This window comes from Podarcis tiliguerta, assembly GCF_965153285.1.
Source record: "Podarcis tiliguerta genome assembly, chromosome: 8".
Lineage (NCBI taxonomy): Eukaryota > Metazoa > Chordata > Lepidosauria > Squamata > Lacertidae > Podarcis > Podarcis tiliguerta.
Window position 1 is genome coordinate 8703349 of NC_139541.1, and position 12452 is coordinate 8715800.

At 51.3% G+C, this 12452-nt stretch overlaps 1 protein-coding gene across 8 annotated transcripts in view; it reads right to left on the bottom strand.

Annotated features, from left to right (window-relative positions):
- Nucleotides 1-1462: 1462 nt before the first annotated feature.
- Nucleotides 1463-12452, bottom strand: part of RAP1GAP (RAP1 GTPase activating protein) — a 108994-nt gene continuing 98004 nt past the window's right edge. For 7 of the 8 annotated variants that reach the window (XM_083453908.1, XM_083453906.1, XM_083453907.1 and 4 more), the window contains 4 exons: nucleotides 11271-11373; nucleotides 6061-6164; nucleotides 4555-4603; nucleotides 1463-3392 (listed from right to left, as the gene is read on the bottom strand). In XM_083453908.1, the coding sequence (XP_083310034.1) occupies nucleotides 4595-4603; nucleotides 6061-6164; nucleotides 11271-11373 (216 nt within the window). In that variant the 3' untranslated portion in view covers nucleotides 1463-3392; nucleotides 4555-4594. The remainder of the gene's footprint in view (nucleotides 3393-4554; nucleotides 4604-6060; nucleotides 6165-11270; nucleotides 11374-12452) is intronic. The other variant, XM_083453909.1, reaches the window with a different exon arrangement.

Genomic DNA, 12452 nt, shown 5'->3' on the forward strand with positions numbered 1-12452 from the left:
TATTCTGTTGGGAGCCACCTAGAGTGGCTGGGGAAACCCAGCCAGATGGATGGGGTAATAATAATAATAATAATAATAATAATCCCCAAAAGCCAAACCACGGGGGATGGTGACCACCCCCAGCTTCCCCCTTGGACTTCTAGAGGTAGCTGCTTGACTAAGCGGGGCTTTTGGTTTGTAGCGACAAAACTCTCTTTGTGGCAGCCCAGCAAAATCTCATCAAACCCTTTGGAAGTGCAGAACAAGCCCTGTTACAAGGTAAAGGTAAAGGTACCCCTGCCCGTACGGGCCAGTCTTGCCAGACTCTAGGGTTGTGCGCTCATCTCACTCTAGAGGCCGGGAGCCAGCGCTGTCCGCAGACACTTCCGGGTCACGTGGCCAGCGTGACAAGCTGCATCTGGCGAGCCAGCGCAGCACACAGAAAGCCGTTTACCTTCCCGCTAGTAAGCAGTCCCTATTTATCTACTTGCACCCGGGGGTGCTTTCGAACTGCTAGGTTGGCAGGCGCTGGGACTGAACAACGGGAGCGCACCCCGCCGCGGGGATTCGAACCGCCGACCATGCGATCGGCAAGTCCTAGGCGCTGAGGTTTTAGCCACAGCGCCACCCGCGTCCCTGTTACAGCTGCCATGAAATGACCATTCTGCCTTTGTAAGAAACCAATCTTTTAGTGTTGGCAGCAGCCTCACTTTGGAACTGTTGGTACTAAAGGGTTAAGAGGTAACAAGTCGCTCTAATCACTGAGCAGCTGGAAGTCATTAAGCATCCAGGAATGTGAGTTAGTTTGTATAAATAGTCAGTTCACCTGTGTGTTTCCCTCTGCCTTTTTTTGACCTGACTTGCAGACTCAGTTTGTGGCCATGGGCGTGTTTGCTGATATGAGTTAAGTTTAGAGTAAAGTTTTCTTTATGCCGGAGATAAAAGCATGTGTGCTTTATCGCCAGGGTTTTTTCTTTTGTAAATAAAGTTTTTTTTCCTGAATTCCAAAGTGCTTGCTCCAGGATTCTTCATTGAAAGGTACTGACTCTCCTGCCTTCTTTCTACCGCTGCACGAAATTCTCTGCTGAGATAAGACTTATGGCGTTGGAAGCGCACTGGACATTTACTTAACACTAATTAAAGTTTAATGGACAGGAACTCCCTGCCTATTGACAGTAGGCAAGCGCCTTCGCTGTGCTTTCAGGGTCGGCTAAAAACAATTTTGCTTAGGCAAACACGCTGTAGAATGTTGGCATATGTTTTTTAGCTTATCGATGATTTCAATTCTACTTTTAAATCCTTGTTTTTAACTGATAATTTCATAGTTTTTATTCTTTTTTTGTTAAGCACTTTGAGGACTTAAAAATTTTTTTTTACTAACAAGTGGCACTTTATTTTTTTGGGTGAAATAAAATAAATAAGTAGGTTTCCCTCCCCACACCTGCCCTTTCCCCACAAACACACACAACAAGGCCCCACCAGCTCTGTCAGCGATTGAAATGCACGGATTTCTTGTTTTATTTTACAGCCTGTATATCTTAAAAAGCATTTTACAAATAGAGTCTTCTTACAATAGCGATAAATAGATCTCTCATTTTTGTCTTTTTTTTTTTATACATATGTCACTGGAAACACCAACACAACCTCGGAGCTTAAAAATTAAGAGAGAGAGAGAGAGAGAGAAAGAGAGAGAGAGAAACCTTAGTTCCTGAACATTAATTCATGGATTCTTGTGCATCTTTAAAAAATAAAGTAACAAAAACAGAGGACGGCAGGATGGAAGGGAGGGACACACACACACACACACACACACAGATGGCAAATGGGCCCAGACATTCACAGGATTTATCTAGTCACAAGAAGGCAGGTTGAAATTAAGTACTTTGGGATCCGGGCACATATTTTCCCCTGGTCCTGCACATTGGCAGGTTCAGAAGAAGAGAGCCAGGAAAGGGGTTTGCGAGGGAACAATGCATCCCCACCCCCCACCCCGAAAAACTGTACAGCACGGATGCAGACTGGCCGTAGTTTGCAGGGAACAATAAACTCCCGTTAGGGAATATGGCGATGCAACCCCTATCCCGACTTCCCCCCCCTTTCTTTAGGGCAACCTCTGTCTGGCTCTATCTGGTTTTTCTTGAGACCACACGCAGCATGCAAAGAGGAGGGTCTTATTGTGGAACGGGCTGCTGCTCCCCCACCAAAAAAGAGAGATAAATGGGACAGAAGCAGTTCACTGGCTATTCTTCTAAGTGCCTTGGACGTCAGCTGTCCCACGGCAACAAAAAATAAATAAAGAGTCAATTGTCAATTATTCTTTGGGATAAACTTCGAGAAAAAACAAGAGAGAGAGTCACGCGTTGCCTGGGAGGACGAGGGTTCCCCCAAACCCTGCCAATCCACCCCGTCTTGGGGGTTCGTATATTTGGGAACCCTTCTGCAAGAGGCCGCCTCTGATTCTGCCCTGGCTCCCGTTATTGCCAGATGTGCCACTAGGAAAGAAAGGATTTCGGACTGTGTGGATGAGCACAGCAACAAGGCTCAGCTGTTAGGGGGGGGGCGGGATTCACAGTGCCACTTCTGATGGAGAGCAGCTGATGGGCTTGGCAGCTGATGGCAGGATATATACACAGGAACGGGGGGCATGGCTGTTATACAAATGGAGAAAGGAGTGCTTGATCTGTCCCAGCCTCTAGCGAACCACAAAACGGCTTAGACTCCACGGCCGCAGCGCTTCCGGGACAGGGTCTCCGGTTCCGCTCCCCCGGTGTGCAGAAATGCTGGAGAATCTTCCCAAGGTTTCGTTTTTCTCCCCAAGCTCCCTATCCAGAGCTCTCCCCTCAGGTGCCCTTGAAGCACCCAGACTGCTGAGCTCTTGGTTCGTTTTCTATGCTGGTTTCCCTCTCCCAAGGTAGTCTGGTGGCGATGCGAGAGCCGCAGAGCCACCCCGAGGCCCCTTGCTTCTAGAGACAAGCGAAACAGACATCTCCGCCGCAGAAAAGGGCCGGAGAGATCTGGATGTGGTTGGGTGATTGTCCATGTTTTGATTCAAAGGGCGCCACGTCCTCATCTTGACTTCACAGTTGGGCCTGGCAGGCATCACTGCTGGCTGCGAGACGTCGTCCGCAGAGGGCCAGAGCTAATAATGGGGTGAGACGGGGGGTGTCGAGCACAGCTCATGGAAGGGACGGGGATTAGGCAGGGACCCCGAGAGCCTCTTCTCAAGGCCTGGCTAGTCCCAGCATGCCTTGCTGCCCTGCCAAAAGAGACCGGAAGGAGAGATGGGGGAGGCAGCTGCTTGCTTAAGACGGCGGCTTGGGCAGGTCAGCTTTGCTGGCCGGGCAGTAGTCTTGTGCCGTGACGAAAATGGGGGCCTTCCGCAATTCCCTCAGCTTGTGCTTCTTCGCCGTGTGCTGTAGGGGAAGGGCGGATGAGGAAGAGGTCAGTTTGGGAAAGGTGAGAAATGCAGTACAGTCATACCTGGGGTTACAGCCGCTTCAGGTTGCCTTTTTTTGGGTTGCGGATGCACCGAAACCTGGAAGTACCGGAACGGGTTACTTCCGGGTTTCGGCAGTCGTGCATGCACAGAAGTGCTAAATCGCACTTTGCGCATGCGCAGAAGCGCCGAATCGCAACCTGCGCGTGCTCAGACACGGGTTGCGAACGCTGCGGGTTGCGCATGTGCATCCCACAGAGATCATGTTCGCAACCCAACCGTCCACTGTACAGTGGTGCCCTGCAAGACGAAATTAATTCGTTCTGCGAGTTTTTTCGTTCTACGAGTTTTTCGTCTTGCGAAGCACCAATGTGTATTGACGGTTTCCCATAGGAATGCATTGGTGGTTTTTTAAAAAAGGCGCAAGACGTTTTCGTCTTGCGAAGCAAGCCCATAGGGAAATCCGTCTTGCGAAGCAACTCAGAAAACGGAAAACTCTTTTGTCTTGCGAGTTTTTCGTCTTCCGAGGCATTCGTCTTGCGGGGCACCACTGTACTTGTCCTCCTAAAGGCATCCTCACCCTTTCAGGATGGGGAACGGGATTGGAAGATTGGGGGTTAATCGCGGAGAAGGGAGCGGAGGGGTGGAGACCGCAAGGTATAGGGTAATAGAATCCCTGGGCTGTAGAACTGGAAGAGGCTCCAAGGGACATCTAGTCTGACCCCCCCCCCGCCATGCAGTGATCACAGCTAAAAATCCCTGGCAGGTGGCCGTCCAACCTCTGCTTAAAAACCAATGAGCTATTTGGAGTTATTTTGGGGGGTGGGGGGCAGGAAACATGAAGGAGGAAAAGGGTTAAGTTCGAGAACATGCCTTACGTGCGCATGGTCATCGCAAGAGGGTGGCACAAAGGAAGGGGCTGGGTGTTTATGGGGTGCCCCTGGGGAGGGGCAGGAAATGCCAGCCCCACCAAGGCAAGAAGTGGAAGGGAGGAAGCAGCGGCCCTCCTTCCCCTTTGACGACTTGGAGCGATATAGGTCTTGCTCTGAGAGGGGCCGGGAAGACTTGCTCAAAGCCTGCTGGCTTGCTCACTGCCCTGGGAGCCAGGGTGAACCCCGAGACGCGAAAGAGGGTCTGACCTTGTGGGGAGAGGCATCCACGGAGGCTGGGCAGGGAGGGCTAGCAGCTCTGCAGGGGACACACAGAAAGGAAGAGAACATTAAGGCTACGTGCAAGGGGAGTCGAGGGAAACCACAGAACGGATAAGCTCTTGCAAGGGGGACACCTCGGTGGCAGAGCCCCACAACCTCCTCCAAGACTGCCCTAATCCTTGTGCCTTCTGCCCAATGACACACTTTTCCATGGGTACAAGCGGCTGTATCAATTCTTGCTTAAGAACATATGAACTGTCCTGCTGGATCAAGCCAACGGTCCATTTGGTCCGGCATCCTGTTGCCACACTGGCCAAATACCCCTAAGAAGCTAGAAATCTAAACAGACTGCCTCTGAACCCGGAGGTTCCATAAGGACATAAAAAAGCCCGGCTGCTGTATCAGGCTAATAGTCCAACTAGTCCAGCATCCTGTTCCTGCAGTGGTTGAACAGTTGCCCGTTATGCAATACCAGCAAGCGGGATTCAGGAGCAAGAGCAACACTCTCCCCCTCCTGTGGTTTTCAGCAACCAGGATTCAGAAGCACTGCTGCCGCCAACAGTGGAGGCAGAGCCATTGTGGCTGGTAGCCATCGATAGCTCTTGAATTTGTCTGACCCTGTTTTAAAGCTATTCAGGTTGGTGACCAGCACTGCATGCAGTGGGAGGGAGTTCCGTAGTTTGTGTTGGTTGATTGTATGTGTCAGCCACCGCTTTCATCTGCAAGATCAGCCCCTGTCCCACAGACACCAGAAGGGTGTCCTTCTTCTAATGCACCCACAGGAAAATAATCCACATCCCCACCTTATGCCACTGCCTCCTATTCGCCTCCTCCCATATCCCAGTGTGATGGCCTGGGAATCCGATTCAGAGGCTGAACCGGAGGAACCCCAGCCTGCACAGGAGTCCCCGCCTCCAGGGCCGGCTGAACTGGGGCAGGGCCTTGGATCTGAAGCACCTGCACCTGTGCCGGATCCTCAGGAGCAGGCACCAGGTGAATCCACTCTGGCTCCGGAGGTGGTTGAGGACTCAGTGCCTACAGGTGAATCTCCCCCTGGGTCCAGTAACCCTTCAGCCTCTCCTGAATTGCAGAGGCTCAGGGCAGAGAGGCAGAGGGAACTGGTTTCTCCCAGGAGGAGTGCTCGCCTTAAGGCCAGGAGAGGCGGGTCTCCTGGGGGCCGGGACCGCCCCTGGCCTCAGAGAAGATAAAGGCCAGTCAGCCCGGTCCCAGGTTGCGGGAGCAACGTCATTGAAGAGCTGTTTCGGCCAGCACCCTGTCCTGTTCCTCGAGAGTTCCTGTCCTTGCCCTGCTCCTCACCCTGGACCCCGCTTCACCCGTGGAGGACTGTCTGCCGACCCTCGACTCAGGTCCTGGGCCTCGCCCCACGGTAACCTCCCCCTGGGACCAGCACACCCAGCTTCAGACACTCGCAGGCCTCTGCCCTGCAACTGGAAGACTGGGTTTGTGGAATACCCGGCCCTCTCGCACACTCACCAGGTGGGGAGGTTGCCGCTCGGACTGTTCCAGCTGGATTTTTATTTCTGGACAAGAGGGGTCCGTAGATTTCCTGGGGTCTGGCTGCGGAGAGCGAGAAGGGCCTGGAAAGATGGAGAATGGGACAGGGGAGGAAATAACAACTTTAAAGATATTAACAGATGCTAAAGAAAGAGGTGGATTTGCCCTGCCAGACCTTAAACTCTATTATGAATCAGCCGCATTTTGCTGGCTGAAAGAATGGATGCTTCTTGAAAATACTGATGTTTTGGATCTGGAAGGTTTTAACAATGTATTTGGCTGGCATGCATATTTGTGGTATGACAAGGTCAAAGTTCATAGGGCCTGGAAAGATGGAGAATGGGACAGGGGAGGAAATAACTACTTAAATATAGCCTTTACCAGGAAGAGACTAAATGGGGACCCACCATGCTCTCACAGTGGCCAACTGGATTCCTCTACGGCGGTGATTTTTAACCAGTGTGCCATGTTGCTTGCCTTGAATGATGGTCAAGGATGCCATGGGCAACACTGGCCTCTGTCCCTCTTTCCTTCCCTCCCTCCTCGGGTGCCTTCTTGCATCTCTGCCTCCCAAAGGCTTTCACGGCTGCTTGTTGCAGCAGCCCCGGCTTCAAGCTCCGCAGGCAAATGGTCCCTCTGGGGGTGGCCAGGGGTCGAAACAATGATTCTTCAGCATCAACTTCATTGGACTGGTCATGTTGTACGGATGCCTGATTATCGTCTTCCAAAGCAACTGCTCTATTCCGAACTTAAAAATGGAAAGCGTAATGCTGGTGGTCAACAAAAGAGGTTTAAAGATTCTCCCAAGAAGAATCTTTTAAAAATGTAGGATAAACACCGACAACTGGGAAACACTGGCCTGCGAGCGCTCCAATTGGAGAACAGCCTTTACCAAAGGTGTCATGGGCTTTGAAAACCAGTGGTGTAGCGTGGGGGTGCAGGGGGGGGCCCAGCCGCACCGGGCGCAACATCTGGGGGGGGTGCTCGCACTCGCAGCTTTCTGCCCCTACTAAAATCCACGGGTTAGGGGGCGCAAATTACTTGCCTTGCCCCGGGTGCTGACAACCCACGCTACGCCACTGTTGAAAACGCTTGAACTCAGGATGAAACGTGCTAAGAGGAAAGCACACTTGGCAAACCCTCACCGTGATCAACTCCCACCTGGAAACCCATGTCCCCACTGTGGAAGGACGTGTGGATCCAGAACTGGCCTCCAAAGTCACTTACGCACTCACTGTTAAAACCGTGTTTAAGGAAGACAATCTTACTCGGCTATGAGGGATAGCCAAAGAGAGAGAAGAGCTGGCTGGCAGGAGCTGAGGTGGCTCAGAGACCCGGGGTGGCTGCGGCTGCTGCCTGGAGGACTCCCAAGGAGAGGGGAGAGGAGGCCTAGGGAAGGTGTTTGAAAAAAGGGCAAGAGGCTGGCAGCTTGGGAGGAAAGGTGTGACCTAACTGGGCTCCTGAGCCCCACTGGGGTGCCACAGAAAGGATGTAGTTGGTCAAGGGAGCTGTGGACTAAAAAAGGTTGAAGACTTCTGCCCTACCGGAAGAGCAACTCTCTCCTCCTGTGGTTTCCAGCTATGGGTATTCAGAAGCATCGCTGCCTTAAAGTGTTACAGCAGAAGAAAACCAGCATGGTCAGTTGACAGGGATCCTCCAGAATAGGATATGGTGACCAGATGTCCCCATTCCCCGGGAACAGTCCCCGGATTTACAAATCTGTCCCCGGACAAAATCTGTCCCCGGATTTCATTTAATGTCCCCGGATTTATATTTTAAGTGTTGCAGATTTATTAGTAGGGAATGAATGTTGTGTGATTGGTTCAACGGCACAAGACACATCATATGGGGACTTCCAGCGAGGCAAAATGGCGGGCGCCACAGCAGCGGGCAGCTCCTGAAGCAAGCCAGGGCCAACTGCGCTACCAGGCTGGCTCTGGGCTGCTGAGACTGCCGCTGCTGCTGCTGCTGCTGCCAAGGAGGAACCGGGGACACCCGGTGCGTCAACTGGGGGAACCGCTGACCCAAATCGAGCTGGTAGCAAGAGTGCCTGGCCACCTGCCCAGCGGTGCTCCGGGGCCAGTAAAACCCCTGGAACTGATGCAGAGAGAAGGAGGAGAGGAGGAGAAGGAGAAGAGAGAAAGAGGAAGGAGGAAAAAGAGGGGAGCCCTGACATTGCTGCACTGCTGCCGCTGAGAAGGAGAGGCAGGAGAGCACCGGGAGGGCAAGGACACGTGGCTGAGCCCAGGCCCAACCAGAGCCTACTCCATGGCAGCTAGTGTTAGGATATTTCCGTTCCACCTTAAAGGGGAGCAGGATGTTTGTGTCACAGCCTGCGCATTTCCTGTCTCACAGGATGTTTCTGTTGTGTCTTTTGCTTTCGTTTTCTCTCTCACTGCCGGAAACTCTCTAGCAGGCAGTCATGGTTCTTCTTTGTTCTGATCAACGCTGAATAAACTTGTAAATCATGCTCTCCTGGGTGCATCTTTTGCTGTGCATATCTGCTGATAGAGTGTGCAAGAGCTCTGGATCCTTTTCAAGCTATTTCTGGAGCTCGTGTCACTAATTGCTGATACTGCGTGTCTACGGGAGATCAATGGACGTCCAGAGACGACATGGAGGTCAAGATGGACTTTGTCTCCCTGGCAGTATCCCAACAGCTAGAGCTTCAAGAGAACAGGCTGAGTCCCAGAGGAAGGCCATGAGACAGAGGAGACCACAGAAGAGAAGATAATACAGTGGTGCCTCGCAAGACGAAAAGAATCCGTTCCGCGGGTCTTTTCGTCTTGTGAATTTTTCGTCTTGCAAAGCAGGCTTTCCCATAGGAAATGCATTGACGGTTTCCCATAGGAATGCATTGACGGTTTTAAGAAAAAGGCGCAAGACGTTTTTGTCTTGCGAAGCAAGCCCATAGGGAAATTCGTCTTGCGAAGCAACTCAAAAAACAAAAAACTCTTTCGTCTTGCGAGTTTTTTGTCTTGCGAGGCATTCGTCTTGCGAGGTACCACTGTACTTGTTTTTTAAAATGTGTTTTTTTTTAAAAAAAATCCCTCTTTTCAAAAAAAAAAAGTGTCCCTGGATTCTTTGAAAAAAATCTGGCAACCTTAGAATAAGAGGCAAAGAGGAGAGCAAGAGGCAGGCAAAGGATGCTTTGATTCGTGAGCAGAACATCTTCCCCCATCCCTGGGAAAGGAAGCGCAATGACGCAGGCCAATGAGCTCTGTGCCTTAGGGGAGAGGAAGACCAGATGGGAGGAAGGGTGAGGCAAGCACAGCAGCATCAGGACCTGTTAACATCTGGTGGTAACGTATAACACACAGAGAGACCTGTAGGCTTCCTTTTCGTTATCGTTGATTAATTAAACCCGGATGGGAGCAGTGGAGAAATTCGGTCTGGTTTGCATTTTAAGAACGGGCCCAACTAATTCAGCAATGCGTGAAAGGAAAACACAGCTATTCTCTGGCTTTTGCTCTTCTCCAAATTCAGCTCTCCAGCCAAAGAGCCAGAGTAACGAAGGACCTGGGAGACCAGGGTTCAAATTGCCCACACAGCCATGAAGCTCACTCAGTGACCTTGGGGGCCAGCCATTGCCTCTCCGCCTAACCTACAGGGTCATTGTAGGGATTAAATAAAGAGCTCCTTTGTCGGGGGGGGGGGGGGAGGGAAGAAGAAGAAGAAGAAGAAGAAGAAGAAGAAGAAGAAGAAGAAGAAGAGTTTGGATTTGATATCCTGCCTTTCACTCCCCTTCAGGAGTCTCAAAGCGGCTAACAATCTCCTTTTCCCTTCCTCCCCCACAACAAACACTCTGTGAGGTGAGTGGGGCTGAGAGACTTCAAAGAAGTGTGACTGGCCCAAGGTCACCCAGCAGCTGCAGGTGGAGGAGCGGAGACACGAACCCGGTTCACCAGATTACGAGACTACCGCTCTTAACCACTACACCACACTGGCTCTCACATAACTGGGAAAGGTGAGACATGAATGCAAAGAATAAATCAAGATATATTGGGGGAAATGGGCACCAATATACAGACATTAATGAATGTATCATATGGAAGTTCATTCAAATAAGTCCTACTCGGTGCAGACACCCTGAAATTAATGAATCGAAGTCAGCCACGTCCATCACTTTCAATGGGTCTCCTTTGAGTAGGACTAGCATCGAACGTAAATTTCATTTATTTGTTCTATTTATTGCACTTATATCCCACCTTGGAGAAAAAGCTCAATTAATCCGCACGGTAATCCTGTGAGGTAGGCTAGGCTGAGAGGAAGGGTTGGGCCCAAAATGCCAAAAATTTAGCTTGCCAAAAATGTATACAGCGGTACCTAGGGTTACAGACGCTTCAGGTTACAGACGCTTCAGGTTACAGACTCCGCTAACCCAGAAATAGTACCTCGGGTTAAGAACTTTGCTTCAGGATGAGAACAGAAATCATGTGGCGATAGTGCGGCGGCAGCAGGAGGCCGCATTAGCTAAACCTCAGGTTAAGAACAGTTTCAGGTTAAGAACGGACCTCTGGAACGAATTAAGTTCTTAACCCGAGGTACGTTTCCGAGCACAATTCAAAGTGTTGGTCTTGACCTTTAAAGCCCTAAACGGCCTCGGCCCAGTATACCTGAAGGAGCGTCTCCACCCCCATCGTTCTGCCCGGACACTGAGGTCCAGCTCCGAGGGCCTCCTGGCGGTTCCCTCATTGCGAGAAGTAAAGCTACAGGGAACCAGGCAGAGGGCCTTCTCGGTAGTGGCGCCCGCCCTGTGGAACGCCCTCCCAGCAGATGTCAAAGCGATAAATAACTACCTGACATTCAGAAGACATCTTAAGGCAGCCCTGTTCAGGGAAGTTTTTAATCTGTGATATTTTATTGTATTTTTTGTTTCTATGGAAGCCGCCCAGAGTGGCTGGGGAAACCCAGCCAGATGGGCGGGGTACAAATAATAAATTATTATTATTATTATTATACCACTGTACATTAGAAGATATGAGCACTGAGGACTTCCGGGGAGGCAACATGGCTGGCTAGTCATCTCTGTCGAGACTCTGTTAACAGAGATAATTAAGTGGTGATTAACGCTGATCGATGCATGCAAAATGGGGGTCGCATGGCCCACCTCGCAGGGGTGTTGCAGTGGACAAGGCAAGGACTGCACAGGGCAGAACGGAGAGGGGTGTTAAAGTGGAATCCGGTACCTGGTGAGCTGCCCCCGCTGGTGTTGCTGAGGCTGTCATCCAGCCAGGTGCTGTAGATAAAGGAGTCCCGCTTGTGGGGGGTGCCTGATGAGGACTGGCTCTCCTGGGGGGTGGACACAAAAAGGAAGACACAGTGTTGGTGGGTGGGGGAGAAGGGGCCAGGTAGCCAAGTGCCGGCCTTTTCTATGGCACGGGAGAGTGAGAGAAGCATTGCCAAGTTTTATCACCTGTAACCGATGGCATTTATTCTGCAAACATCCTTGTCGCAGTGGCGTAGCGTGGGTTGTCAGCATCCGGGGCAAGGCAAGTAATTTGCGCCCCCTAACCCAGGGCAAGGCAAGTAATTTGCGCCCCCCCCCCGCTGCACTGTCCCTCCCCCAGATAGTCCCTCGCTCTCTCTCCGCACCGCACCGCACGCCTGGCACCCTCCCCTCCACAGTGGGCGGCGACCCGGAGGCTCGGATCGGATTTGCACAGCCAGCACTGCAATGAGAGAGAGTGAGTGAGCCAAGTAGGGGCAGAGAGCTGCGAGTGCAAGCGCGCCCCCCCAGATGTTGCGCCCGGTGCGGCCGGCCCCCCCTGCACCCCCCACGCTACGCCACTGCCTTGTTGTAACAGAACTCTTGCTACCTGTGTGTTCTCCAGTCCACTTCCCTGCGATCTCAGTTCTTACTTTTTTATTCATTTATTACGAACGTTTAAAACAATTACCCATCGCAAAGTGTTGTCTTCCAGGACAAATGCATGAACAGATGTTAAGCCTTGTCTGCGGTTATCCACATGGCAGCAAAACAGACTTGAAAAATGTTCTTAATTTCCCATCCACAGGGTATACCTCAGTCTAGCGTGTTAAGATAATTTCTCCATAGCGGCTGCTTTGACTGGAGACAGAAGGGAAATTACTGGACTATTCTTAATAAACAATATACCGTATTGGTCCAAATATAAGCCGCACTCGCAAATAAGCCGCACCTTTAGAATTCAAGGGGGGGGGGAGACAATACCCGAATATAAGCTGCTCCCTTAAAATTGGGTTACAGGCTGAAAACCGCTGCGGTTGGTAGAATTGTAACTTAAGCCTTAAACCTTTGATCTCGCAAGCCCGCAAAAGTTACCCTAGAATCGCTAAAATCGCAAATCGCTATTCAGGTGCTACAATTCCGCAGGCACTCGTAAATGGCA